Genomic DNA, 16,374 nt, shown 5'->3' with positions numbered 1-16,374 from the left:
AGTCCACAATCACATTTTATATTGAAAATAAGTAATTTTGTGTTTTTTCCCCTCCCAAATCAGTTACATAATTTATGAATTTGGCAATTAAGGAGTTAAAATCTTGATTTTTTAAAAAACATTTAGTAGTTTTGAACAGGACTGAGGTTGATTAATAGATTTATGCAAAAAAAATGGCAAAAAAATATTTATCTGATCAATTTTTACAGCAGTTTAAAGTAGTGGCTGTTTTCAGCCACGAACATAACGAAAGGGTAGTGAATTTGCCCAGAGTGTACTGTTGAGTTTTTGAAAATTTTCAAAGCATTTTCCTAAAATATGTGTAAAAATAAGCTTTGTCACCAAAAATCATTCCATTTGCTGAAACACGGAAAAAGTTATGGCCAAAATAAGACTCAAAAATACCCCATAGTGGCTGAAAACAGCCACAACAGCACATAAGGGTTAAATACATAAATAATGTTTTTTAGATACATATTTTATAGCTAATAGTTAAGTTTATTGAATATTTCTACTATATTATTAGTAGATACTATATTATTCACACATTTAATATCTATAAACCAGCTAAATTTGGTGAATCCCTACTATCCCATTTTCAAGCTGAACCCATGTTAAACTACAGCCTTTTGTCACTCAAATGTTTCCCTTTATTTATTTTGAGGTAGATTTCAGTAGATGGCAAGTACAGAAAAAACAAGGAAATACAGGGAGAGATTAAATCGTTATATATATATATTTCGGAGACCTCAAAGCGCTTTACATAGACGCTCCTAAACCACTACTAATGTGCAACATCCACCAGGATGATCGACGGCAGCCATATTGCGCCAGAACGCCCACCACACACCAGCTTACTGAGTGATGAAGCCAATCAGTATATGGGGATGATTAGGAGGCCATGATGGACAGAGGCCACTGGGCATATTTTGGCATGGATGCCGGAGTTACACCCCTAATCTTTTTCGAAGGAAAAGTGGTGTGATTCATCATATGGCGTGACACCATGTCATTTGGTGTGACATTCAGAATTTTGAAAAAAAAAGAAAGGCTTTTTGAATATTAATCATAAAATCATCAATGTGACAGATGGAGAATTGTCACGACGCACACAAGGGAAAAGGTAGATCCAATTGCAGTGGTTTATTAGGGGTAATCCGTACTCACAAAACAGTCCAGGCAAGGGTCAAAATCCAGTAAAGCAATCCAACAGACACAAGAAACAGGCAGAAACAGGAACGGAAGTGTGGGGACATTAAACAAGGACTCCGTGACAAACACTGAAACAGACAGGGTATATATACACAAGTGCAAACAAGGTGACGAGAGACAGCTGAAGGAAGTGAACAATCAGTGACAGACAGGATTATGGGAAGTGTAGTGAAAATGCCTAGACACCGTGAAAACTGAGACCTCTAATGTTAAACCCAGGGAACCACCAGACACTGTGACATAACCTCCCCTCTACGGAGCGGCTACCAGACGCTCCAAGACCACAAGAAACAAACAAAACAAGAGTCCAGGCGGGAGGTGGAAAGGCGGAGGATCAGGGGGTGGGATGGGGGGCCAGGTCCATGGAGGGGAACAGGAACAAGGGAGAACGGCTTAAGCGGCGGCCAGGGCAAAACGGACAGTCCATCGGGCGGCCAGGGCGAAGCAGACAGTCCATCGGGCGGCCAGGGCGAAGCAGACAGTCCATCGGGCGGCCAGGGCGAAGCAGACAGTCCATCGGGCGGCCAGGGCGAAGCAGACAGTCCATCGGGCGGCCACGGCGGTGAAGACCCCTCGGGCGGCCACGGCGGTGAAGACCCCTCGGGCGGCCACGGCGGTGAAGACCCCTCGGGCGGCCACGGCGGTGAAGACCCCTCGGGCGGCCACGGCGGTGAAGACCCCTCGGGCGGCCACGGCGGTGAAGACCCCTCGGGCGGCCACGGCGGTGAAGACCCCTCGGGCGGCCACGGCGGTGAAGACCCCTCGGGCGGCCACGGCGGTGAAGACCCCTCGGGCGGCCACGGCGGTGAAGACCCCTCGGGCGGCCACGGCGGTGAAGACCCCTCGGGCGGCCACGGCGGTGAAGACCCCTCGGGCGGCCACGGCGGTGAAGACCCCTCGGGCGGCCACGGCGGTGAAGACCCCTCGGGCGGCCACGGCGGTGAAGACCCCTCGGGCGGCCACGGCGGTGAAGACCCCTCGGGCGGCCACGGCGGTGAAGACCCCTCGGGCGGCCACGGCGGTGAAGACCCCTCGGGCGGCCACGGCGGTGAAGACCAGGGTGAAGACGACCACTCGGGCGGCCATGGCGGTGAAGACCAAGGCGGGACAGGGACAGACCCTGGCTCAGGAACTGGAACAGGAACAGACACCACCGGCTCAGGAACTGCAACAGTCACCACCGGCTCAGGAACTGCAACAGACACCACCGGCTCAGGAACTGCAACAGACACCACCGGCTCAGGAACTGCAACAGACACCACCGGCTCAGGAACTGCAACAGACACCACCGGCTCAGGAACTGCAACAAACACCACCGGCTCAGGAACTGCAACAGACACCACCGGCTCAGGAACAGCAACAGACACCACCGGCTCAGGCACAGGTTCGGTGGCGATCATCCCTTTCCGAAGACACAGGCTCGGCAGACGTGACGTGAACAGGCTCGGCGGCGACCATCTTGTCGGAAGACACAGGCTCGGCAGACGTGACGTGAACAGGCTCGACGGCGGCCATCTTGTCCGAAGACACAGGCTCGGCAGACGTGACGTGAACAGGCTCTGGATCGGCAGACGTGCTGTGCCTCCTCCAAGCATGCAGTACTGCCACAGCATAAAAAAGGAAGACAGCCCTCCTTACCGTGGCCGGACTGATGGTGGGTATCTCCGGAACGATCTCTGGGATGACAGCGGGCTGCACGGGAACAACAGCGGCCTGCACGGGCACAACAGTGGCCTGCACGGGCACGGCCTCCGGGACGGCCGCGGGCTGCTCGGGCACGGCCTCCGTGAAGACAGCGGGCTGCTCGGGGACGACGTCCAGGGAGACAGCGGGCTGTACTAGAACAACCACCGGGATGACAGCGGACTGTACCGGAACGGTCTCCGGGACAACAGTGGGTTGTTCGGGAACGTCAGGAGTGCAGGAAGCTCTCCCTCTCCTCCTCTGCCGCCTCTGATGGCGACAGGCAGGCTCTGGACTGGATGGGATCGGCGGCGGATGGAAGTCTGGGCTGGACCTCACCACCTCAGGTTCCATGAAGGATCGAGGTGGAGAGTGATACCTGGACTCCCCTCTAGTACCTCCTCTCCTATGACCTCCGCGGGTCCCAGAAAATTTTGCCAGCCGGGTTCCCTCGAATGACTCTCTGGGAGGTTCTGAAAGGGGTGTGGAAGCTTTCCTCCTATCAGCTTCCTCAGTCAATCGGGCCCAATAAGCAAAACACTCAAAAATGTTCATACGAGGAGGAATCTCTTTAGGTTGAGAATTCCCCCTCTCAGTGGCTGGAGACTTAGGAGACCCCATACCGCTGGATCTCTGCATGACGGAGTCCTTCTGTCACGACGCACACAAGGGAAAAGGTAGATCCAATTGCAGTGGTTTATTAGGGGTAATCCGTACTCACAAAACAGTCCAGGCAAGGGTCAAAATCCAGTAAAGCAATCCAACAGACACAAGAAACAGGCAGAAACAGGAACGGAAGTGTGGGGACATTAAACAAGGACTCCGTGACAAACACTGAAACAGACAGGGTATATATACACAAGTGCAAACAAGGTGACGAGAGACAGCTGAAGGAAGTGAACAATCAGTGACAGACAGGATTATGGGAAGTGTAGTGAAAATGCCTAGACACCGTGAAAACTGAGACCTCTAATGTTAAACCCAGGGAACCACCAGACACTGTGACAAGAATAGTGCCAGCAAAGGTTACAAGCATTTCGGTACTTTAATAACAAGGTATTCCCAAATTTATTTGAAGTATATTGAAAGATTAGGTGTAAACCTCTTTCTATGAGTGTTGATAAAGTAAAATAATGCAAAATGTAACATTTGCACATAAGAAATGCTATACTTTTATATAATAATGATAAAGAATCAGGATAAATTGACTTACATTATCACATTATAGCCCTTTAAAGACCCACTCCGATGAAAATCATGTTTTTCTAGGTGTTAACATGTTCTTGTGGCATTTTTCTGATGTTAGAGAACATATCTTGAGAAAAATAAGCTCAAAGTTGTATTTCTGAGTATTTCTACATTCAAATGACTTTGAATCAGTAGCAGACGCTAAAATGCCGTCTAAAATAGACTGGAGTTGTGACGTAGTAACTCCACTGGGCGGGGCTAGTTAGTTAAAAAAGTGAACTCTCTGTTAACTTAACTTCATCTGTGTTAAAGCGATGTAGATTATAATGTAATGTAATGCGTTTTACAGGGGCTTTTTTGAAGTTGTGTTTTGTGTTTAATTTTACTCAGCAGCAGGGTCAGATACACACACACAAGCCATTGCATGTCATTGTGAACAGAGCTCCAATAGTGGCGCTGAAATTGGAACACATACTGTAACAATAAGTCACTTTCACCGTCGAGTTTCGCCTGTCGCAGTCGTTTGTCCCCTCGTGTGTCAAGCCCATCACTCGTGAGAGAGTCAGTCAGTTTTTCAGATAGAGCGGTGACATTAGCATCATAATAATCCCAAAATTCCGAGCAATCCACTGATACTAAATATGTCCTTATTGATCACTGTGGGAGGGATGAAATATCGAGGCGAAGTCGAGCTATTTTTTACCGCGACGTCTCGGAGTGAAATAATGATCGGTGATCAGAGCTCTCAGCAACGGGGAGAGGGAGGGTCGTCTCCGTGCCAACGGCTCCGCCACAACGCAGAGGCGAATTGCTAATGAGCTACTGCCGCTCTGCTGAAGCGCAGTCCCAGAAAACAGCACAGGTTTTGAGATTTTGGCTAAAAATGGCATAATCATAATTTAAAGACCAATGGGAATGTTTAAAAATAGCTAAAAATATGATCGGAGTGGGACTTTAAATTTAATACACAACAACATTCATGTCACACCATATGACAATTTTAGTCACTAAGACAGTAAACTAGTGAAAAATGTAAAATTTTAGGACAAAATCTACAAGACCACATATATATTTGGAAATATAAGAGTTGGTAGAATATAACCCAATGAGTTCCATGACTTACATTTGAGATAAAAAAATAATAATAATTTCAGCCAAATATGTCAACCTTTATTATTCGAAAAATAAAATAATATTCGAATTCTATCTAATTTATGAAGCCGTAAATGCTTTGCTGGTCGTAAATGCAGTGAATCCCTGATAAATCCCAAGGTCGTAAATGCAGTGAATCCCTGATAAATCCCAAGCACTAACTTTCAGGTTTAACTTTCAGCTAAGGACGGAGAACAATTTGTGACGCGAACAAGTCATTTGTAGCCTACTATATCTTTCTTTGTAGCCTATGACTCTTGCATTGGGATGACTCCAATCGTCCAGGTAATTTAGAACACGGATGCCAGAGCTGCATCCATGCACTTTGTGAATGTCCTCGGGGCCAAAGAGAGGCCGAAGGGAAGGACCTTGTACTGGAACGCCCTTTCTCCAACGGCGAACCTGAGGAACTGCCTGTGTCGCCGAACAACCTGGATGTGAAAATAGGCATCCTTTAGGTCTATCGTCACGAACCAATCCCCTGGCCGAATCTGAGATATGATAGCTTTCAGCGTCAACATCTTGAATTTCCCTTTGTAAAGGGCGAAGTTCAGTCGGCGGAGGTCCAGTATGGGACGCAAACCGCCGCCATACTTCGGGACCAGGAAATAACGGCTGTAAAAGCCCCTCTCGGATTCCCCTGGAGGGATCTCCTCTATTGCTCCTTTGAGAAGGAGGGAAGAGATTTCCTGCTGAAGTACAGAAGCCTGAGTGGCGCTGTCTACTACAGTTGGAAAGACCCCGTTGAAACAGGGGGGATTGCGGCAAAACTGAAGAGTGTAGCCGAACCGAATTGTGCGAAGAACCCAAGACGATACCCCTGGTAAGCGCTCCCATTCTGGAAGGAAATGAGATAGATGAAGAGGAATGTTGTAGTGCAGACGACATACCTGAGTGAGGGTGCCATGTTGACGTTCCTGGGGTAAAGAGGTTGACTGTGCAGGAAGGCCCTTGGCGTCCTGGCACGTGACGGGAGGCATCGATGCTGGGGTCATGGTGACCCGGTCCGCCTGCTCCGGAGGAAAATGGAAAGTGCCTCCGAGGGTGCGGCCGGCAGTTATAGAGAGTGTGCGGGGTGAGGGGAGAAAGCAGAAAGCGTCTCCTTCCTCCCGCACCGGACTGAGTCGATATGGTGAAATATGGCCTGCACTTCGAGACACTCTGAGTGGCGAAGGTGACAGGGCAAGGAAAGGAGAGCTGGGGGGTGGGCAGAAACGCTTGCGGGGTCTGACCCAACCCTGAGGAAGCAGAGGAGCTCTCCTTTTTCTGACCGGAAGGTGAGGAACGGCTCTGGGCCACGGAGCGGTCGGTTTGTCGGACCGCTTCAATTGGAGGCGTTTGTGAGCCCGTTGACGGGGAAATGGGCGACCCCGGGCTCCCCAAACCGTGGTAGGTGGGGGATGTCCCTGTTCGCTCCTTCTGGAAGAGAACTCCGGTCTAGGAGAGGGACGTTCTCTGGGTCGCACCGGGGGTGGAGCAGAAGGTTCCCTAGCCCTCCTGGGCATGAACTGTCTGAACGCGGCCGACTGGGATTTGGAGGAGCGGAATTTCTCAACCACTGTGTTGACCGCCTCACCAAACAACCCCGTCTGAGAGATGGGGGCGTCCAAGAGGAAAACCTTCTCTTTGTCCCTTATTTCCGTGAGATTAAGCCACAAGTGGCGCTCCACCGCCACGGAGCCAGCCATAGAGCGACCTAAAGCACGTGCGGTATGCTTGGTGGCTCTTAAGACTAGATCAGTAGCCTTACGAAGCTCCTTGACCGCTTCAGGGGTCACGCCGTCGCCCTCGTCCATCTCTTTCAGGACGTCCGCCTGGTAGGCCTGGAGAATGGCCATAGTGTGCAGGGTCATGCCTGCCTGCCCAGCCGCCATATAGGATTTTCCAATGAGAGAGGAAGTAGTCCTACATGCTTTAGAGGGGAGGAGGGGGCGCGACTTCCAGGACGGCACAGACGACGGAGCAAGATGGTCGGCTAAAGTCTCCTCAATCGCCGGAATGGCGGAATAGCCCTGTTCCACAGAACCTACTAGGTTGGTGAAATCAGCAGCTGCCGCATTAGTGAGGCGCGAAGAGAAAGGCTGCTTCCAGGATCTGGAGATCTCATGATGCAGATCACTGAAAAATGGCAGCTTCCTCCATTGAGGCCTAGAATTAGGGCAAACGTGACCGCTTCGTTCTGAAGGTAGAGAAATCTGAGGAGCAGATGGCGCGCGCGCGAATGTGATGACGCGATGTGAGTGCGTCGGGGCGGAGCCATGTCGCGCGGATGCCATCAGCCAATGAATTGGCGTGATTCTATAAGGCTTCAGACAATCGGCACATTCAGAGAATATCCCACTGCGCTATCCGCAGCGTTGAGTGAACCTATGAAAGAGAACGCAAAGTGCTGTTAGAAACTTAGGCTATGTTTACACGGAAACGATCTGAAGAGAAAACAAAAAAGTGGCGTTGCATTATCACTTTTTATTCTGCGTTTAGCAAAGCGTTATGGGGGGGAAATCTGCATGCATATGGTGACGCTAAAGTGTGTGAAATTCGATGTAGTGTGCACTCCAGGCGGCTAGGTGGCAATGTGAAGCACTGAAAGTGAAAGAGACGCTGACACTGTTTTACATGTTTAATACGGTAAAGCTGCTGCTTTAACCCTCTGTGCTCTTCGCATGTCGCTCAAATGATTTTTTTTGTTAATGAAATTAATACTATTTTGTTGATTGATTTTCAATCAGGCTAGTGATTCCTTCAGAGTGAACACGGTGAATCTGACTGCATTAGATGTTGAATTAACATAATTTTTATTAATATCTTTCACAAGCGCACATACCTGTATTTACTTCCTGTTTTCGGTCGAAGTCCACAGTAGTCAACTGTCGAGTTCACGCGCTTGATTATAGACAACTAAGCAACAGTGGAGACTCAGATTGTCAGCTGTCAGCCGAAGACAGTGCTGTGTGGTGTTTTGAGAATATCAGCTCTGATGGATATTTGTAAAAAAAATCATCTTAGTTACCTATGATCACGCGCGTGAACTCGACAGTCGACTACTGTGGACTTCCCTCTACTGTGGACCGAAAACAGGAAGTAAATACAGGTATGTGCGCTTGTTGAATTAACATAATTTTTATTAATATCTTTCACATCTAATGCAGTCAGATTCACCGTGTTCACTCTGAAGGAATCATCTAACATGGCTGGGCACTTGTAATGACACATCAAGGATGATACGAGAAATAAAAGCAGGTTTAAAATTAGACCCCATTCAAGTCAATAGGGTGCAAATTTTAAAAAGAGGATAACACGGTGTAGGCAACACCGATTTTTGTCATTGTTCTCTGTATTAACAGCAAAATTAGCTCAATGTTAAAATTGACCAGAGTTCTCCTTTAAGACTTTTCAAAAATTACTTTTGCTGCTCTATACTCACCTAGTTTAGTAAATTAATTTGCCATAGCTTATGATGATATGTTTTTATTCATTTGTTGTTTTTCTCTATAATAAAGTAGTGTCTATTTAGTGGATTCTGGACCGTGTAACAAATAAAAGAGTGACCATTAGTCCCACAAACACAGATGTAGATATTCTATAGTGATTTCTATAGTGATTTTTACACACACACACACACACACACACACGTGAATGATACATTTATGGCCTTTTCTGTGATTGGGCAGTATTTTGTGATTGTTTCAGTTAGTATGAATTAATATGAGAGACAGAAAGTGAGAGATTTTTATACTAGTGCATCATTTTTTATGTTGATTTCTCATTTATCTGTTTCCCTAGGTTGGAGAAAGAAAACGGTTTCCCTAGGTTGGAGAAAGACAAACTCTATGTTTGATTCATTTCAAGATGAGTTACAGGCCTTTGGAGCTGCAGAGAACGCTACAGTGAGTATCTGTAATTCAGCTGAATACCAAGATCAGGGTGACCAGGGAGAAATTTCTGACATTGAAGATGATTCTCAGAGTGATGATGACATAGAAAATGTCAGTATATCACTAACTGAGTCTTTGTGTGACTGGGCAGTTCATTTCAGGGTATCTTTAGTAGCTTTGACTGCACTTCTGGCCATCTTGAGAGTTCATCATCCTTTTCTACCAAAGGATGCTAGAACTCTTCTCAATACCACTACTTCTTACAACATCCATACTGTAGCTGGTGGCACTTACCACTACTTTGGCATTTTGAAAGCTTTTTCAAAAAGCATGGAACGGGTCTGGTCTCACATTCCAAGCAGACATGAATTCAAATTGCAGCTGCATGTAGATGGTTTGCCTTTGTTTAAGAGTTCTTCGGTTCCGTTCTGGACAATTCTTGGCTTGCTACAGGGTGTTGTGAAGAAGCCAGTTGTCATTGCTCTATTTTGTGGTACCTCAAGCCAAGTTGTCTGGGTGAGTATTTAAAAGATCTTGTCAGTGAGTTACAAGTGCTAAGCAAAGGATTCCTTATAAAGGGGAAACAGTGCTTCTTGAAGGTCACCTCAGTCATCTGCGATGCTCCAGCAAGAGCTTTCACCAAAGGAACAAAACTTCACAATGGTTACTCAGGTTGTGACAAGTGTGTCCAAACAGGCATTTATCTTAAACATAGGATGACATTTCCAGAAGTCAACAGCCCACTCCGAACTGATCTTTCTTTTGAAATTATGTCTGATGAGGACCATCATGTCACAAAGTCACCATTAATTGATGTAGGTATAGGCATGGTGTCATGCTTTCCTCATGCTTACATGCATCTTGTATGTCTTGGAGTGGTACGCCAACTGTTGGATTTGTGGATTCCATCAGGGCCCTTACTCTGCCGCTTGTCTGCTCATCAGATGAACCTTATCTCTAGTGAACTTGTAGGCCTGAGACGTTTCATTCCCATGGATTTTGCTCGTAAACCCAGGGGGCTTTCAGAAAGGCTCAGGTGGAAAGCCACAGAGTTGCGACAGTTCTTGTTGTACACAGGGCCAGTGGTTCTCCAAAATGTGTTGTTGGCTTCAGTCTACAACAACTTCATGTTGTTATCTGTTGCCATTTTAATCCTTGCAAGTCCTTCATTGTCTTCAGATCTTCACGACTTTGCACACACATTGCTTGTGTCATTTGTGACACATTTTGGTGAATTGTATGGTCCTGAATTTGTTACTTACAATGTTCATGGGCTTCCCCATCTTTCTGGGGATGTTCGAATACACAGGAATCTGGATCTAATATCTGGATTTCCATTCGAGGATTATTTAGGTAAGTTGAAAAAGATGATAAGAACCCCGCACCATCCACTGGCCCAGGTTATTCGGTGAATCTCTGAAATGGATCCTTTTACAGGAAATGATAAATCGTCACATGGAAAGAGAAAGTTGCAAAAGGAGCATAACCATGGCCCAGTTCCGCCCTCCATGATGGGTCTACCCGTACTTCAATTCCAGGAGCTTGTCATAGGTGGTACCAAAATGAATGTATCAAGCGAGGCAGACAGATGTGTAAAGATTGGTGGCTCCATTGCTTTGATTGACAATGTCCTTCAGTCTCAGGGCAAGATATATATTGTCTTCAGGGAATATTAATTAATGGAACCGTTTTTTGAGTATCCTCTGAATTCTTGTGAGCTGGGTATCTACCTGGTTGGCAAAATCTCATCAAGCCTGAAAATCATTCAGTTGTTTGATCAGGTTGAGAAATATGTGAGGTTACCAAAACAAGATAAATTTGTTGCAGTGCCACTACTGCACTTGTGTCAATTATTTAATTTAGCCCTTTTTTCTTGGTCAGCTTTGAAGTGAAAGGAGAAACTGAATAAAAGCTGCTAGTTCCAGTGTTCCTGTTATCATAATTATTATTATTATTATATTCAGTTTTTTTTATCAGTTTCCTTTGTTCTTAGTTTCTCTGCCTGGACCTAGAATCTCGGTTCGTTTGATTAGTCATTTCATTCACCTGTTATCATATAAAAGTTCTCTGGTGTATAAATACTTTGTGTTTGGTTCAGTTCAATGTTGGACATCTTCAGTATTAAGTTGGTTGTGTTTATTTCTCCTGTGTATCCCCAGAGCCAATGCAAACTCCTCAGTCCATCTCAGAGCTTGGTGCGGACCTCTGCCTAATTAGATCTGTGGTCTCCAGATTCACTCCCCTGCCGAGCCCCCACCCTTGAGTCTTCGCCCTTCATGCCGGTTCTATCCGGCCATCTGGGTGATCCGGTTCCATCTGCAGGGTTCCCACGGGTCCTTGAAATCCTTGAAAGTTTGTGAATCTGAAAAAAAGTTTTCAAGGCCCTGGAAAGTTTTTTAAAGTAAACACACACAGATACAGGTCCTTGAAAGTGCTTGAATTTATTTTGTGTTAATAAATTTAATGAGTTTTCTGTAAAACATTCCATATTATTCCTTCCGGTGCGCTAATGTGTTATTTCGCCAACACTTTGTGGCCTATGCACACTAGCTTGCTTGATTTACGTTAGTTATGCGCATTCATGATTGTTAAGTGTTTCCCGCGTGAGGTTGTGGTACGTTGCCATGACGTTCACACGCGCAAAACTGTAACAATGTATCTTAAAGGTAACACGATGTAACCTTTCTCTCACTTGAAGTGTGTCCCCACATTAAGTCCTTGAGTTTGAGGGTATTGGACCTGGAAAGTCTTTGAAAGGTCCTTGAATTTGACGTAAACCGAGGTGTGGGAACCCTGCATCTGGAAATCTTCCTCCTCCTATGTTCCTGCTTGATTTCCTGGTCCCATCTCCTTTTTTTTGTCCATTTTGTCAAGTTCCTTGTGTCCTTCTGTCCCACTGGTGCCGTCCTGCTTCTCTGCTCTGCCCCAGCCACTTGCTCCATGCAGCTATCTGGTGCTGCTTCGGGCTTTCCGTCCACCTGCTCGACTAGAGGTTGAGTCCCTGGCTTCACATCAGGTCTCTAGGCCCTTGTCTCCACCTCGGCCTGGCAGCTCTGCGCTCCCTTGACTCCACCATGGTTCGTCAACCCTGGGACTCATCCCGGCTCCCTCTTCCCTCCGGATCAGCTGTCATCGCTCTGCCTCCAGCTGCGCCTCGACCCTCCACGCCTTTGGCTCCACTGGGCTTCTTCCCTCTAGCTTCTTTGTTGTCCTCACTCCCTACGCCTCGGGCTCGCGAAGCAGCAGCTCCACAGTGGGCCTCCAGGCCCTGGATATTGCCAAATTTCTATTCTAAAGAGATTTCTAAATAACAATGCCCTTGCCACACTTGTATTTACAAAAATATTTGGTTTTGATTTAAAAGAATAAATATCAAAAGAAAATGTGGGCATAAAATGGGGTGGAAACATGCATATGCGCCAAAATATGTTTATATTTGTGTATATGCTTATGAAAACTAGATTTTGTTCTAACAGATATGTTTAAGGTAGTAGAGTTTTCCGAAACAAGGGAGGTGGAGCTGGTCCCAGGCATTTGGGTCGAGAATGGCCAGTGCTGTTGGCCTAAATCATTAAGGGGCATGGCCCTCTACATGGCCATCAAAAACATGATGGCTCCCAACCAAGACTGGGACCGGTGGGAGGTCCGAACAATGTTTTCTACAGGTTAATTTTTATATTTTCATGCTGGTTTTGACTTATTCTGCCATTTTAGTGTATACATGACCACTGGCTAAGTTATATTATTACACGACCCTCTTGAATGTGTGACATTGATTGGTCCATTGTAGCATTTGATCGAGCAAGTGGTTCATTATTAGATTATATTGTCCAACCCGCAGTATAACTGACCGTTGTTAGGCTCAACAATGTGTTTTGTATGCTGTTTGGAAAATTATTAGCCTTAGTCTTGCAAAGTAATACATTTGTTCCTCCTTGAATTTAACTTTTTTTTGTACAGACAGTTATGTAGAGGGCAGGAGGAAGCCCAAAGAGGCAGAGACCTGGTCAGATCTCCAGTCCGAGGCAGAAGTGTCTGGCCAAAGACCACCTAGGCATAAAATGTATGGATATTTTTTCAGCACATTACTATTCCTTGATGCTTTCATGCTGTATTTTAAGCAATATTTATCATGAAACATTGTAGAATTTGTCAATATAGTTGATTTCATTTTGATCAATTTTGTTTATTATTAAAATAGCAAGAATGTCCGTATTGGTCCACCTGGAGGTCACGAGGAGTGTCTGTTAGACTCTGAGGATGAGTCTGCCCCACCACCCAAACAAAATGTACCATCTGCCCCCACTATACACTTCCCTACAGTGACCCCAAACACCAGTTTCCCCTCTGATACCACCACCACTTTACCACCACTATCACCAGCACCACTTGGCACATTTTCTGACATGATCCAAAACTGGCAGCCGATGGACAATATGCCATGTGAGTTTTCTTTTGCTTTATTATTTGCTTTTTTTGTAGGTATTAATTTAGTAGAATATTTTATCCTCAATTCAAGTTTTCTTTTGTAGCACTGCCAGGTTATCAGACATTTCGAGTGCCACCCCGGCAATCATCAGAATCAGGTAGGACTAACAGTGAATTCCACTCAGGCATCATACTGGAATATGTATAAGTTATATTAATAAGTAAATATAAGTAATAAGACTAAGGACCAGATTTATTACCAGCTTGCATCAGTGCAAACTTTCTTTTGGGGTTAAAAAACACTTTCAGGATTTACTAAATGACAATAAAAAATTTGTGCTGAAAAGGTATGGAGCGGGTATTTTTTGCGGCTGACGCAATATTGTTATATTCTAAATATTAAATATTAAGTATATAAATATTCTTATACAAGAAGTTGCATATGCAGTTGTAGGAGTTTCACTATCAGATGCAAAATTTATGAGAAGAGAGTTTTTAAACGAATCACAACGTGATTTACTAAAACTTGTGCTCGTCAGTTTACTGGTATTTGCGCTATTGTTGTTTAGTGCCCAAAAAAAGCATGTTAAACCAGCTGCCAATTTGCGCTGCTCTTGGTAGATTGCGTTGGTCATTATGGAAATGAATTGGCGAATCACTGCTGAATTTCAGCAACATACAGAAAAAAATTCATATTTACACAGGTTTATATTTTTGGAATGTTCTACATTTTTGGAATTGCTCTCACACTAATTTGTCCTGTTTAGTAAATCTGTCCCTAAGGATGCAGATGTATATTTTTTTGTTACTTTTTATATATATTTTTTTTCAAAATCATGAACTTCTTTATTATAGCCATGTTGAAGGAGGTGTTGACAAAAGTAGAGATGGTGCTGGACCAACAAACAACCATCCTAAGACTGCTGCAACTGCGGGAGGCCCAGGTGCAGCCTTTAGGTATTGAGGAAGGTTTACTGCCCCTGCAAGACCTCACCCAACTTCTCAGTCTGGAGCAAAGGATGCAGCACAACCCAGATTTCAAGCAAACGCTGGTGAGAATTTCTTTCTTTCTAGTTATTAATGATTTATACTACAGGGCCGTTGAATTATTATAACTTCTAAGACATTCAGTGCTTGGGTCACTTTTTCCAAAACTCTTAATACAGTTGTCCTTACCAGCTTGGCACAGCAATAAATGTTAAATTTAAAATGGACTACATCTACCAAATCACTTAATACGTGTCCCAAACAAGTTTTCTGCCGGCCCTTAAAAAGTCTTATATTTGGTTTGATTAAATTTAGGGCCATAAAAAGTCTTAAATGGTACAACAAAAGTCTTAATGAAGTAGAAGAATTGGACATACCTTATTTATTTTTATATAATGGGTTTGTTCTGTAACGGAATACGATTTTCATTTTATTTGTGCAGGTCATTTTATTTAACAGAGGTATTTAAAAGCCTTACATTTTAAAAACTCTGCGGATACCCTGCCAAATCAACTCATTCTTCCATAACAATAGCAAAGGTTGTCACTCAACAACGTCCTAAAAAAAAACAGGTAGCGTTACACAGTGACTTGTTGTATAAAATTTCTTTACTAAATAAAACTTAATAGTTTTGAAAAGAGTATGCACACCTGTGCAAATGGCCCTGTAGTTAGAGTTTTGGTCAAAAACAACTGTAAATAATTACATAGATACTAAAAGTGTTTTTTTTTTTTACTTGCCAGACCAATGTTGAAACAACATGAACATGAGGAAACAACTATAACCTAATTTTGGTAGAGGTGATAAACAGACCGTAGACAGGAGCGCTGACACAGGTGACGAAGCAATACATATTTATTCATAATTTTTATATTGTTTAAAAAAAAATTTGGTTTCAGGTAAACTGGTTGGGGCTTATTGGTGGGGCGGATATACGTGACTGCACCTGGCGCATAATGAAGAGGGTGATTGCCAACTCCCTGGCGAAGAACATGAATTGGAGGGGATTGAATGGAAAAACATCACTGGCCACTCTCCAACTCAGAGAAGTAGTGATTTGTAAGTATTTTGTTTTGTGCACATACATAAAAAGTTACATGTGTATTGAGTAATTGGTCATTGGGATTATAAAAAAAACTGTAATGCTTAAGCTTTAATAGTAGTGACCTTACAAATGCAGTTCGGAAGAACCCCCTCACGGCTGCTGAGATGGTGGTTGAGGGCGCCATGAAGAGGTGGCTCCAGCTGGCAGGAGATCGAGAGGGTGGACGCAAAAGGAGACTTTTGCAAAAGGAAGTTGTTTAGTGTCTGTGTGAGAGTGCGTGTGAGTGCGTGTGTGAGTGCGTGCGAGTCTGTGTGTGAGCAAGGTTGTATGTGAATAAGTGTGAAAGCGTGTGTGTGTGAGTGTGTGCATGAGTGAGTTTGTGAGTGTGAGTGTTCTTGTTTTAATTTGTTTTTACAAAAAAAATTTAACTTGCATATTTAAGTGCACTTGTTAATTTTTATAAATGTTTGTTTTATATTGAACATTTTGTTAACAACATGGTAAACATTTATGTATGTTATTCATTAATTTTGAATAAAAGCCCAATCTTTTTCAATTGATTTTGTGTTTCCCTGATAAAATGAATTACATTTAGCAGTTTCTGGGCCACATCTGGCCCGGGGACCAAGCCGTCTCTCAGCCAGATCTGGCTTACAGTGCCTGGGCCAGACCTGGGCCATATAAATAAATAAGAGTCATTTTACAGTGCCTGGGCCAAATCTGGGCCAGAGGAAGTTGTTTGAGTCCGTTTTCAGTGTGTTGGGGCAGTTTTGGGCCGGGGACCCAGCCAGAACTGGGCCAGAA

At 44.7% G+C, this 16,374-nt stretch overlaps 1 protein-coding gene across 3 annotated transcripts; it reads left to right on the top strand.

Moving 5' to 3' along the window:
• The first annotated feature begins 11,792 nt into the window (after positions 1–11,792).
• Positions 11,793–16,158, top strand: LOC307004485 (uncharacterized protein). 3 transcript variants are annotated; one of them, XR_013799049.1, is made up of 7 exons: positions 11,793–12,775; positions 13,071–13,173; positions 13,312–13,553; positions 13,643–13,696; positions 14,394–14,590; positions 15,269–15,361; positions 15,425–15,492. XR_013799049.1 is itself a non-coding variant. In XM_079623809.1 (7 exons), the coding sequence occupies exons 1-7, from the start codon at positions 12,589–12,591 to the stop codon at positions 15,828–15,830; spliced, it is 1,068 nt and encodes a 355-aa protein (XP_079479935.1). In that variant the 5' UTR covers positions 11,793–12,588; the 3' UTR covers positions 15,831–16,158. The 3 variants fall into 3 exon arrangements, 2 of the variants coding, with proteins under 2 accessions (XP_079479935.1, XP_079479936.1); XM_079623809.1 differs by lacking the exon at positions 15,269–15,361 and adding an exon at positions 15,706–16,158 and having other exon boundaries at positions 15,425–15,584; XM_079623810.1 differs by having other exon boundaries at positions 15,269–15,549.
• The last annotated feature ends 216 nt before the right edge of the window (positions 16,159–16,374 follow it).

This window comes from Phoxinus phoxinus (assembly GCF_949152265.1).
Source record: "Phoxinus phoxinus genome assembly, chromosome: 9".
NCBI classification, from domain to species: Eukaryota; Metazoa; Chordata; class Actinopteri; order Cypriniformes; family Leuciscidae; genus Phoxinus; species Phoxinus phoxinus.
This window is presented reverse-complemented; position numbering and strand designations above follow the sequence as displayed.

Bases quoted from the DNA above. Each gene is read 5' to 3' on its own strand.
- LOC307004485 (XM_079623809.1), top strand. From the start codon at position 12,589: ATGTTTAAGGTAGTAGAGTTTTCCGAAACAAGGGAGGTGGAGCTGGTC. The intron at 13,174-13,311 runs GTATGGATATTT...TTATTAAAATAG, and splicing joins AGACCACCTAGGCATAAAAT to CAAGAATGTCCGTATTGGTC. The intron at 14,591-15,424 runs GTGAGAATTTCT...ATTTGGTTTCAG, and splicing joins CAGATTTCAAGCAAACGCTG to GTAAACTGGTTGGGGCTTAT.